Raw genomic sequence first — 13105 nt, forward strand, 5'->3', positions numbered from 1 at the left:
TGATTTTAACATTTTGTTTATTGTATCACTGATATTTGGCTTTTAAAGCTGTCTTCTCCCCTCTGCTGCTACTAACAGTGGTAGTTCTCCCAGTCTAACCGATGTACAGTCACTGTCTTAATAGCATGTTTGCATGTTTTTGGTTGTTTTTTTTTTTTAAAAAAAAGGAAGTTGCTTTTGCAATATACTTGTCAAGATTGGATACTTCAAGTGCATACCTTTTAAAAGGTTGGATAAGTGGTTCTGAGGTTGGGGAAGTTAACACACTGGTCTGAACATGTTATAATTATGAAACTACTATAATATTTTGCATGGTGTGGGAGGTATAAGCCTGTTAAAACGCCCAGGAGCAAGACTAGCAAGACTAGTTTTCTTTTCCTAGAAACAAAAGTAAGCAATAGTGGCAGAACTGTTAGAGCTTGCATAAAGATTGGCCTTTAAGGCCTGCAGAGAATAGTAAATGCTCATCTTGGGACTTGTGCAATGGCAATCTCAGTTTAGTTATGAGCCAAGAAAAACTTTTCCTGTGGGAGATTGTTCTGGTGTGGCCTCTAAAGCAACACATTGGGAAAAATAATGTAGCTGAAGGTACACTAGTATGGAAAAGTGAAAATGTTGACAGTTCAGGACTGATAGGCTTGCCCGTATACCAGTGTAGAAGCAATTAACCAGGAGTGAAACAGTATTAGGAAACAGGGGGAAATAGCATGTACTTAGAACTGTTCTTGCAAAGAGCTATTCTGAACAAATTTGAATCATTAAGGTCCTTGCTTAATCAAGGTCCCATTCCTTTTCTAAAGGCATAGTTATGCTTGGACAATATAATTGGGTGTTTAGTTTCTCTTAACTAGGAGCGATATAATTTCAACTAGTGGCTACTACAGCTAATTTAAGCTCTTCTGCTTTTTCCATTCACTGTCCCTTCCGCTGTCTTCATAAAGGCAGCCTTTGATATGAGACCTTTTAAAGCTAATTAGTCAAAATGATATAAGTAATGCTGCATCTTACTTCAAAGCAGCATGTGCTTTTTTTATGTGCTGGACTTGAGACTTGTCTTTAATGGCAGGAGCAAGAGTCGAGTCTCTTACTGTTAGTGTCTTTATTGCAGAATAAGAAAATTAAAACTAATGTAAAATATTCTTAACATCTTGATACTTAGTCTTGCACTGTGACCATACGTGATTAATAAAACAACTCTTGTACCAAGAACTACATTGATGAAGTATTTGAGTTGTTAAGCTTTTCAATACCAAGTATTTGGGAGCTTTATTTCATTCCCCCTCAAGTCTGTTTGCTTAAAAACTTCAGGTACCCCAGAATGCTGAAATGTATTTTTGGGAACCATTTGCATGAGCGTGTTTGAAACCTTTGTTTTATTCACTGGGTTTTTAGACCAGTTCTTCAGCTAAATAAGCTCTCCAAACAAATTGTTAGGTCCTGTGATGGTGCTGTAGTATGCTTAAGGATGTTTTAAGTGGGGTGTGGGTATGCTTGTATTCTAGGCAGTGGAGTGTGCATTCCACAGCAGATCTGGTTGAATCTACCAGATAAGCTTGCTGCAGCTCCTACTTGGAGGGTTTTATCCCTTAATTTCTGCATGTTGTTACCATGTGATAGTGCTTTTAAACTGATTGTGTGATGCCAGCTCACCCGTGACTTTGAAGAAGTAAATTTGGTCAAGGACATCTTGAGTATGTTTGTTTGGAGTAGGAGAGCAAACAGTACATACCCTAGTCTGTCAATAGCAGGGTTTTGCAGTGTTCCTTCCTCTCCTCTTACACCTGTCTTCCCCTCCCCAAATGAACTCAGAACTGTGGGGGTAATAGAGTTTAATGGTTGCAGTAGCAGTACTTCTCCTCCCCCTGCCCCTATGAAAAACAGGTATTTGGTGTAGGAGAATAGCTATTGAAAGGGTACGGTTTGATAAACCTGACTTGGCATGACTGTGGGCTGCCCCTGAAGGGGAGAGTCCTCCTGGTTCCTTATCCAGTTTTTTGATTTGGAGCATGGGAGGCAGAGTAGGACTGTTCGATTACTGCGTTGAAGTGCTATGTCCTGAAGCTGCATCCCTGCTAGGTCTGATACGTGGAAAGCAATGGGGGGTGTAAACCAGGATTGTCTGAAAAGTGGCAGTCTGTATTTACAACCAAGCAGGTGCAGTATCAAAGTGCACCTGGGCATTCAGTGGCAAGGCCAGAGGCAGCAATAACCCTTACTCTCAACAATGAGATTTTTATGCTGGGCAACTCTGGGCTCCTCCACTATTTTTTAATGGGGAGCTTTTTGTCTAGGGTGTCAGGCTTCTTCCCTCCTGACAGCTTGTAATCTAAATGCATTCCAGTGTGAAAGGTGACAGTGAATTTCAGGGGAGTAGTAAATTTGATTTGTTGTTCTGTTGAGCGTTGGTTGCTACATACTATTGAGTGTATAACAGTGTGGTGATGGCAGTGCAGGATGTCACCAGGTTTCTTGCAAGAGGCTCATCTGCAAGGAGGGGTAAGGCTGGTACAGCTCACCCAGCATGCCTGTAGGTGGTGGAGATGTTGCTTTTTTGCCCTCTGTGACCTAGGCAGAGAGGAACCTCTCCTTATGATTGGAATTTGTTTTAAAGATCTCCCACAGGAGATGAGTATTGTATTCTGGGTCATCTGATGGTTGGAGGTACTGACTACTATACCTGTCAGTGTGTCTCTTTCTTGGACTTGACTGGCTCCTAGAACCTCTATAGGGTTCTAGTTTCTGCATAGCGTGTGGTAAGGAGAGCCAGTGAATGCTGGTGTGTGAGCAGTGAACACCTTTTTCTTCTGCTCATGTGTAAGTGCTAGATAGATCTAGTATAAGATACTGTTTATATGCTGTATCATCATTGTTAAATCAGCAGAACCCTTTTAAAATTAGGTGATCTCAGAGTTAGTTACAAGCTCATGGATAAGCCGGGTTTATAGTGGTAGTGGAGGAGAAATGCATATTTCTGGAGGGGAGAAAACTTGTTTTGTTCATCCTTCAAGATTCTTATTATTCTTTTCCCTTCAGACTTTTGAAAAACTTCTTATTGCCAACAGAGGAGAGATCGCATGCCGAGTAAGTATGTAATCTTAAATTTTTTTTTTCTTTGTAGTTAATTCTTAAACTATTGCTGTTTTCAGTATTGATAATTGTCATCTTTTATATGGTAGGTCATCAAAACATGTAAGAAGATGGGGATTAAAACAGTTGCCATACACAGTGATGTTGATGCCAATGCTGTAAGTACTACTTGAATTCAAATAGCAGACGGGTTTCTTAGTAACTCAATCTTCTTGATTACTAGTTGTGGGAATGTTGGCAATTCTGAAGTATCTTTGCATATGTCATTTTCCTCCATGTGCTTGAAGGGGAGGATAGAGAGGATTGGACAAGTATTTAGTATGGTTTGTTTTCTTTTTTAGTGAAAACTGTGTTTAGCTCGTGTAAATGTTAACCTTGCTATTTTCCTGGATTAAGCTGGGCAGTAACACCTAGTAGATACGTGCACCAAGTGTAAGAGTGGCAGTGGAACCTAAATTTTTTTTGTGTACATGATGTCTGCTAAAACTGAAGGATGCTGATGGATATTTCTATTCCATCCTATGTGTATGGTGTTTTCTGTTAGGATAAATGGATTTGTTCTTTGGGAGCATCGAGCAGCCTTGTTCACTAGCATGAAGTCATTCTGAAAATACACTAAAAAAGCTGTTTTAAAAAAAGAAAACATGTTCTTTCACTAGTCTGTAATAGATTTGAGAAAATGAATTGGTTTTCTCTCCGATGTGTCTGAATGGTTTTGTTTATTCTGTGGAGTCTACCATAAGCTGGAGCCTATGAAAAAAAATCTTAAAGTAGTGAATGAAAATCAAGATTGAAGAATGTAATGAGGGAGCAAGAATGACACACAAAAGTAAAACTCATGACCTTAGGGAAGGGAGTACAAATAGTGAATTACAAAGTGGAAATAGAGAATGTCTGTGCTTCAATCTATAGTGCTGTCTTAGCTTTAAACTGGAGTAGGGTCTTTAATTTGTAATAGTTTGTAAAAGAAAGGAAATCTAAGCTGGTGTCTCAGAAATGCATTAATGTAATATTTCATGAAGGTAGCATTAAGCGTGTTAAATGAGATGCTGACATTTTGAGCTCAAGGACTAGAGATGATGCTCTAAAAGGTTGTAAGGGTGGATAGTGTCTGCTTAGCTCTTTGGATCATTACTTAAAGATCCATCAAACCTATCCGTACAAGGTTAAGCATTAGCTGTGTGCACTGAAGAAGTTCCAAGTATTTAAAAGGAAATGAGAGGCTACTTGAAACACTGTTTTGTGTGCTTAAAATAGGGTAGTGGTATTAAGTCTAAGCTATTTTTTTTTTTGGCCTAAATATAAGTTGTTTTCATCTACCATACATTCTTTAATCATGGTTTGGGTGCTTGCACTGGGAAATAATTTAACTAATGTCATCTGCCTTAATGGCTTGGATACCTCCAGTTATTCATTGTGGGGAATGACCTGGCCTTTGCAGTCATGCATGTGACTACCTGTTTGGATGATCTTGGTAGATGAGTCCAGAGGCCAAATTCTTCAACTGTGTTACTTTCCATGAAGTAACATGCTTGCCGTGTGGTGTTCATTTGTGTTCAGGTTCCATCAGCAGCTACCTTATTGGTTATACCATTGGTAGCAAAATCTTGGTCACTCTGAAATCCAACTTGGGAGCTGGTGCAACCTGTCAAAGGAACCTCTGTCCTCATGCAGCTAAGATAAACTCTTTGCTTAGTGCTGGGATGCTGCAATAAAGTTGTGATAGCTTTGTGATTTTGTGCTTGACAGGATTGAGCAATATCTCTCCTTCAAGACTTGTATCACAAAGGCAATGAATATCATAGACAGCTGCCCTGATGATGGTTATTGAACCAAAGGCAGAAATAAATGTAAAGGTATGCAGTTGAACTAGTTGCCCATCCCAAAGCTGTCTGGCTTTACTAAAAATAGTGGGACCTGGTTTTAAGTGACTAGGGTAAGTAGGGATGGCTTAAAAAAAATATTTACATTGTTTAGAAATAGTTGGAGTAGATAAGTTTTCTGTTTAGAGTATAGAGTAACCTTTGAGATATAGTAATAGTTCATTATCACATTACCTGTCATCTGCATAGCTACTTGCTGAAATATGGGTAGCCTGATACTCTTAATACTAATTCACTTTTACAAATACAACTGTGAAAGGAGGATAAACCAGACAGTATGTTACATCTCTCTGACTTTTCTGTGTCATAGTGGTTGAGAACAGAACTGAAATTGAGCTGAAGCAGGGTTCTTTGAATGTGCTCACTAAACTTTTAAGGGGGAAATTCCCTAGTCCTAGCCATTTTATGAAATTGGGGATGTGAAATTGAACAACCTGCTGAGAGCCAAATAAAGCTTACCTGAAAAGGAAAAACGGAAAGAACAAAATACTGCTTTATGCTCTTAATTTTAAAAATGGCCAAAGATCTTAAGGTTTTCTATAGGTTAAAGTTAAGATGATAAGGAAGTGAATGTTAACAAAACTTAAAAGGAGGTGGGTGACTTCAGACTTTTGGGTGCTTGTGTATTAATACAAAGTTAGACATAGCTGGAAATGGTATTAAATGGGATTGGATTATGTTTACCTTTGTGGAGGTGGGAGGAGGGTGGAGAGGGATATATCTGAAGTTTTGTGCTGTGGAAGAGAAGTTGCTGTGTTTTAACAACTGTCCTGAAATAAAATCATTGTGGTGGTTGGGGAAAACAGGCTGGGACCACCATAGATTATCCTGTTGCTTGTGTGATACTGAGTATGTTGAGGAAAGTAGGTCATAATAGATGCTTCTAGGGTCTTGAAAATCCTGGCCAATACTTTTTATTACATCTGTTATTTTGGGGAAAGCAGAAGAAAGACATTTTATACTGTTCAGATTGCTATTTTTTTTTGTCAGAGTTCAACTTGCAAAACTAATTCTTTACACTTGGATACGTAAAGTGGGGAAGGATCAATAGAATTTAGATTTTTTTTTAAATATTTTTTTAATTGAAACATCTGGTGGAATTATTTTTGGGATTAGAAAACAAGCAAAGAACTTCCAGCTGAACAAGAGTAATCGTATGTACTTTTTCCCCCTGAACTGACTGGAATAGAAGGTTAAGATGAAAGAGCCTCCTCAACCATAAATGTAACACTGATGGTGCAAACATTGTCGAGGAAGGCTGAAGAACTATTGTAATGCCTAATGTAATCAGCTAAAAGTATGATAAATGAAGAACAAGCTTTCACTAATTGGACCTGAACAAAAGAAGGTATAGCATAAAGCAGTGAATGAGATATAATTTTACTTGGCATCTTTTAACACAGCAGGGATTCTATAGCCATACGAAGCAATGAACTATAAATGACTGAAAAAATCCCATGGGAAAGTAAGGTAAACTACTAAAACTTTACGGAGTAGTGGACAATTTGTCACATTTCTTTAATTTTCTTCTATCAGTCACTTAAGGCTTCAGGTACTATTGTATTTGTATTAAATTGCCTTAAGCATAGACATATCCAGATGTTTTTAGCTTTTGCAGGTATCGGCTTGTTCTACTAGATAATATAAACCCAAAAAATGATGCAAATGCTTTTATTGATGTAAAAGTAATTGCACAGGATTCAGCTGTTCTCCAGAAAGGGCAGTCTTCTGAGTGAAGGAAAATGGAAAAAATCAAATGCCCCAGAAATGGAAGATCTATATTTCTCTGCTAACTTTATTTCTTTTTTTTTAAGCTTGGAGTCTGAGGCAGTATTTCAGAAAAGAGAGGGGGAAATGTGATTTAGGGAAATGCTGATTTAATTTGTGAAGTTCTATGTCAAGTCTGTATTGAGCTGAATGAATTTGGGTGAACAAGTTGAACTTTTGGCTGAAACAAACTGAATTTTTTTGAAGACTTCCCTGTAGCTTAATGGCTACTGTCAGGTTCTTTTGTTCTTAAGAAATCCAGTTGCCAAAAAAAAAAAATACTGTGGGGGAATTTGGTGTTTTAAGTTTTAATCTTAAAAAAATTAAATAGATTGAAAAATGGAAATTAATCCAAAACTGAGGAGTTTACTTTGGACAAATTTCAAGACTTCTATTTGTAAACTTACTTTTTTTTTTCTCCAGTTTACTTCTTTAAAAATATGCAAATCTTTCTTCTGTCATCTGCTGCAAAACTAGAAATTTAGTAATTTTGACAGCTCACTGCCTCCCAATAGCACTTCAGGGGTTTGTGCTCAGATAACTTGTGGCAAGATCTGTTCAAGTACCCATATGAAAACGAAACTTTAATATTTTAATGCCTTGTTCAAACACGATTCCCAAACTGTTGACTAGAGTGTGTAGAATAGCCTCTGCCTCCATGTACTGTCTGGAGAAATTCACGCTACATAAATGGTGATGTTTGCAAGGCATACAGAATAGGAATGGGCCAGATCACACCAAGGAAACATTAGGGTGAGGTCTGCAGTTGGTGTTCTGCTCTTCCTTCAACGTATTTACCTTTTGTTTCAAAACCAGGACAGCATGTTGTTTATTTCTTCACGAGAGATGCTGGATGTGATGTTACTGTCCTGTCCCCTTGCTTTATTTAGTGAATTACTGAACAGTTGTGTAAAGTGTAAGAGATACTATCGGTGATCATCCTGTGAATGCCTCTGTGGAAGGAGTGTGCTTTTGTTCGAATTGCCTGCTAAGTGTAGTCTGCTTTTTCTTCTTAAAACTGTATCATTACTTCTAAGCTGAGTGGATTGGTGGAGGCCACAGTTGATGAGGAAGTGATCCATTTGCATTGCTCCTTATAACCAATGAAAGCTTGATCTGCAATTTTAAAAGCTGGGGGCTGTTCCTTAGAGCTGTAGAATCCTCAAGTTTTAGCCTGTTCTCCAAAGACTGGCAGTACATTTTATTTGGATGATGTGAAATGCATATATGACCTTTGGAATGGGTCAGAGTCTTTATTTTGGTGGTTAAAGTGAAATTTTGCTTGTGTTGGATTCTGGTTGAAATTCTGAGATTGAGTAGGAGAGGAAGGGTGTAGAGTAGAAAGCTTTGAGCATCATGCTGCAGCTGTTTTGGGAATACTTCTTTGGAGTTGGGAATTATGTGTTGAATTCAGATCTTTTGACCTTTGTGGGGAGGGTTATTTAATTACCAAACTGATTTAATTAATGATTAATGAATGAATTAAAAGTAATTTCTGGCATAAAGCTCACTGGGGAAGGTGGTTGTTATCAGAAGCTATATTAAATTATGATTGTGGCAGGAAAATATGGAAGCCCAGTCAGAATTTAGTTGTGACTTAAACGTGCAAGTGCTCAGTGCTGTGAAGAGTGAAACAGTGGTTCGGTGGGTGCTGACAACTGTCTACATCAGTAAGTAGTATAGAGTAACAGAGGTGTATCTGTAGATAAATTGCCCCAAGAAGCCAAGTGGGTTTACACCTGTTGTAGTTCATTTTGCTTGTGCTAACCTCTAGACTTCTGTAGCCTTTCCTGCTGCCTCACCCCCTTAGAGACAAGAAGAGGAAGTCCTTGGACTTTTTCTCCTTTGAGGCTCTCTGACTTTCCTGTCTTTTTCTTGATTTCATCCTTCATCTAGGTCCTCTTCATGAACTGCTCCAGTGTGGGTCCCTTCCATGGGGTGCAGTCCTTCAGGAAGAGAGTGCTCCAGCATAAGTCACTCATGGGGCCACAGGTCCTGCCAGTGCAGGCTTCCCACAGTGTCACAGCCTCTTTTTGGTTCCCCCCCCCGCCCCGCTCTGGTGTCTTCCACAGGCTGCAGGTGAAGATCTGCTCTACCATGGACCTCCATGGGCTGCCTCACTATGGTCTGCACCACGGGCTGCAGGAGGATCTCTGTTCCAGCACCTGGAGCACATCATACCCTCCTTCTGCACTGCACCTGAAGCACCTCATACCCTCCTTCTGCACTAACCCTGGTGTCTGCAGAGCTGTTTCATGTCTTTTCATGACTTTCTGGCTGCAGTCACTCTTGCACAGTAACTCTTAAACATGTCATCAGAGAGGTGTTACCACTGTTGCTGATGGGTTTGTCTTGGAGGCTGCTCTCTCACATCTTTGAAATGCCCCTGTTGTGGAGGTTCCTGATGCCGGGAAGGAGGTGTGAATTTCTTGGAAGCCGTGTCATATTACATAAAGTATGAGAATATGACTGTGAGCAGCCTGTGTGAGTTTATTGTGGCAAATCATGCCTGGCTAATCTGGTAGCCATCTTTGGTATGACTGACTCCAAGGATAAAAAGGAGCTGTGGATGTCACAGAGTGCTTTGGGTTGAAAGGTACCTTAAAGTTCATGTATTTCCAACCTTCTGCCATGGACAGTGACATCTTCTGCCAGACCAGGTTGCTCAGAGTCCCCTCCAACCTGACCTATTACAAATACCTCTGTCCATTAACATAAATAAACCAAACAACCAATGTCAATTACCTTGGCTTTACCAGGGCTCTTACTGGTGTTCTGTTAGTGTCTTAGTGGCTAAATTTGTGAACTAAACTACAAAGTGAGTGAAAAATTGGATCAGCTCTTTATAGGACCTATCCAACCTCAATTATTGTTCACTTTTTTTCAGTTGGTATTTTAAAAACCCACAGGGAGGGGAGATAACTCAGGCTAGTAAAAGCAAAACAGACTAATTTTTATTATGCTGTCAAATTGGCTAATACGTGATTAGTCAATAGTCTGGCTATGCAATGTGAAAGAAAAACAATCTCACTATTTATGGCATCATATTGGATGGGAAAAGGAATGCCTCTTCACAGATAACTTGAATGCTTATTATGAAAGTATGACCTGTTTCTTTACTTGTGGGATTTTAATTAAATTGCTTGTCATCCATGGCTGAGCTAGCAGGTTCAGATTCAGGGAAGCCTTTTTTCAGTGAGGGTTTTTCTTGGCATATACAATTACTGAAATACTGATACAATTCTGAGGAGGAAAAAAAGGTTATACTGAGAATGTGTAAGTCTCCAGTCACTATCTTAGTTTTAATGAAAGTTGAGTGTATAATTTGAAGAATAATGTCCGGAAAGTTAAATACTGGCTCTTGTTTATGATGAACTTTTCCTACGTAATTTTGCTGATCTTGTTTCACGTTTTAAAATTCTACATATGGTGCTTGAGCTGTTTGAAAGCTCCAATTCAACTTTTGAGTGATGGTTTTGTTCCTACATGCTGTTACCTAGCTCTTCTGGATGCTATTGCTGGTTCAGTATTGGAACTGTCAATCTCCTAGAAATGCTCCTGAACCCAGAAGAAAATTAATTTGCTGAGCCTGATTTTTTTTTTTTTTTTTTTGTTTGGTGTGTTCTTGCTTGATAAGTGAAGGAGTTTGAAAAAAGAGCTAACAACTGTGCTGTGTGAGGTGGCTACTGGGCACTGCATCTTCCAGCTGTTTTGGATTTGAGATAACAAAGGTGATTGCATTGCCTGGTTAATGTTTGTGCTCTGGAGGTGAGAAGCTGGTACTTTGGAAGTGTTGGAGACTAACAGGAATACAGTCTTTGTGAAGGGAGATGGTGGCAGGGGCGAGATGGGAAGCTGTGATAACAAGTTTCAAGTAATGTGACATTCCTATGGCATTAGGGCCCTGGCAGGTCATCTCTGCTGCAGGGAAGGTTTGGTGCTGGGAGCCTGCCCAGCTTGGTCTGTCTATTGGTATCTTTCTAGGATGCTCACTTATGCCATGAGAAAGGATTCCAAATGCTTTTGAATGTGGATGACTTCATGCTGCTTACATGTACTTCTTTAGTGGCTGAAAACCGTGTGTGTATGTGTGAGGGAAGGGACAGTAGTTGGGGGGTTGCCTTTGAGCACTGTTGCCTGACGAGGCCAGACACTGGTGTCCTGAGCCTTTCTTTTCATACAGCATGAAATGCGGAATGCTTGGGCAGCCCTGCTGTCTGCCACAGTGACCCACTGCTGGGACTTGAGAAACCATAACTGTTCCTTGCTTCTCTTAGGCTTTCAGTAAGGTACTGCTTTTCTTGCTCCTAATTTTGATTAATTGAATCTTTGAACTATTTATCTATTTGCTTGTGTTGCTTACCTTGTTAAGCATAACAAAGTTTTCAAGAATTGTGGAAACCACTGTAGCATCTCTAAGTACTTTTGGTTTGAGAAGCCTTTTTTTTTAATGCTGTATGTAATAATAAATTCAGCAGTTGGTGAATATTCAGTCATTAAATGCTGACTTCAAAGCTTTAATTTTGCAAGACCATACTACTAATATTGATTTTTTTGCTATTGTATTTTGTCACTTTAGTGGTAATGTTCTTATCTTTTCAATCAATGTTACCTTTTATTCAATGAAACAAGAGTATGCGGAGGGTCTGTAGCTACCTTAAATATATCACAGTTTTCTATAAACATATGACTATATTGTAGGGGAGATTTTAGCTGTATGAATGATTAATTTTTTTGGTAGTGACCAGAATTTGGATGGTAAATGTGATTTTTTTAAATTATTTTTTTTTATTTTTTTGATACAATTGAAGTGTAATCTGTATTTCATTTCTACTTGATGGGTATTTGAAAGTTTTCAGAATCACCCTTGAAATACGGGTTAAACTGAGCCTGAAGTTTTGTCATGTGCTGCTTGTTCAGTATCTGGAGCTCAAGACTGACAGATAAACTTGTAGACTGCAGACTGCAACGGTGACACTTGTTGACAGCACTTTCCTATTTACTTTTTCCCTTTAGAGGAAATACTGTGATTCTACTGCATTTCTTTTCTACTTAAAAGAAAGATCTAAGATTTGTTTGTCCAACTTGGTATTTGCCCAGCAGTAAAGTTGGTTTCTGTGTCAGTTTTTTGATCTTTCTGCAGAGAATTTTCTTTTACAACTTGGCTAACAAAAATAAACGTGTGTTTTGTGTGAATTAATTGATAGCCTAGTCTAAAAAATGAACTGGTAAGATTCAAGAAGTGACACTGCTGTGTTAAAAATTGTTTTTCTGTAAAGCAATTGTCATAGCCCTCACAAAGAAATGTAAACAAAAATGTAAACAAAGAAATGTAAACAAAGTTGTTTTTATTTGAAGATATGCCTTTTTATGAAGGTTTTCAAGTGCTAGAATTTCATACATTTCTGTCAGCTGAACTAAAGCATACAATCACTATTGCAAATTTCTGCCCCCAGACTTCTGGGAGTGAAGCTAACACATTAACCATTGTTGTCAATTCATTTTGCAGGCAGGCATGCCTGTGTATTCTCTGCACCAGCATTCTTTCTGCAGAAGGAATTTGAATTGTATGACTTCAAGCAGTTAAGCCAACAGTGGCTTTCTCAAGGCACAAATAGTCGGATTATGTGCTCTTTAAGAAATTACATGTGAGGTATGTCTGGGACGATGGCGGCTGTTTGGTTTTGAAGTGAAAATGAAAACTTAACATACTTCTATATGAAGTTCATAATTAAATGATGTTACTAATATTTTGTAACTTTGAAACTTGTTTAGAGAGATTTTTCTGATCTAAGTTGCTTGCTTCCTTTCTGTCTTAAGTACTCCACTTCTGTAAACTAAAGCAGCAATTTTAGTTGTTTATTCCCTCCTAGCAGCCCTTCTCTAAATCAAGGAAGGTTGCATTCAGTGGTTTTGCTCATAATTTTCCCCTGCTTGATGAGATAATAGGTTTTAATGTCAGACTTCTTTTGTTCTTGAGGGGAAAAACTGCTTCAAGTTCTGTTGTCCAAGCATGTGGTGTTTAATCTTTCTGGGCCAAATTGTTGTAGAATCACTGATTTAGCTTACTTACCTTACCAACCTTACCTTTCATGCTAAGTTTGATAAGCCAACATTAATCTAAATTGTGAAGAAGAGGTGAAGGGTGTTGGTCACAGACTTAAGAGTGAGAAATCTGTGTGCATGTGTATACTAGAAGCTGACTTTTGTTAGGGTGGGTATTTTGACAGGAATCTTGTGAAGAGCTCTTGGCTTCTGAACTTCGTTAGTGATCCACAAATGCTTAGAAAGGTGGACTTTGAATAGTGTGTGTCAGGTGTGTAGTGCAACCACATCTAAATGACTTCAGGGTGTTCATGGAGCTTTGC

At 38.7% G+C, this 13105-nt stretch overlaps 1 protein-coding gene across 5 annotated transcripts in view; it reads left to right on the forward strand.

The window, feature by feature from the left end:
• PCCA (propionyl-CoA carboxylase subunit alpha) overlaps positions 1-13105 on the forward strand; it is a 277319-nt gene that overhangs the window by 7639 nt on the left and 256575 nt on the right. For all 5 annotated transcript variants that reach the window (XR_009965971.1, XM_062624686.1, XM_062624685.1 and 2 more), the window contains exons 3-4: positions 3034-3081; positions 3177-3245. Coding sequence is in view for 4 of the 5 variants with exons in the window: in XM_062624686.1 (XP_062480670.1) it covers positions 3034-3081; positions 3177-3245 (117 nt within the window). In the remaining variant the exon portion in view is untranslated. The remainder of the gene's footprint in view (positions 1-3033; positions 3082-3176; positions 3246-13105) is intronic.

This window comes from Pezoporus occidentalis, unplaced genomic scaffold, assembly GCF_034315485.1.
Source record: "Pezoporus occidentalis ecotype Australia unplaced genomic scaffold, CSIRO_AGI_Poc_V1 ctg27, whole genome shotgun sequence".
NCBI lineage: Eukaryota > Metazoa > Chordata > Aves > Psittaciformes > Psittacidae > Pezoporus > Pezoporus occidentalis.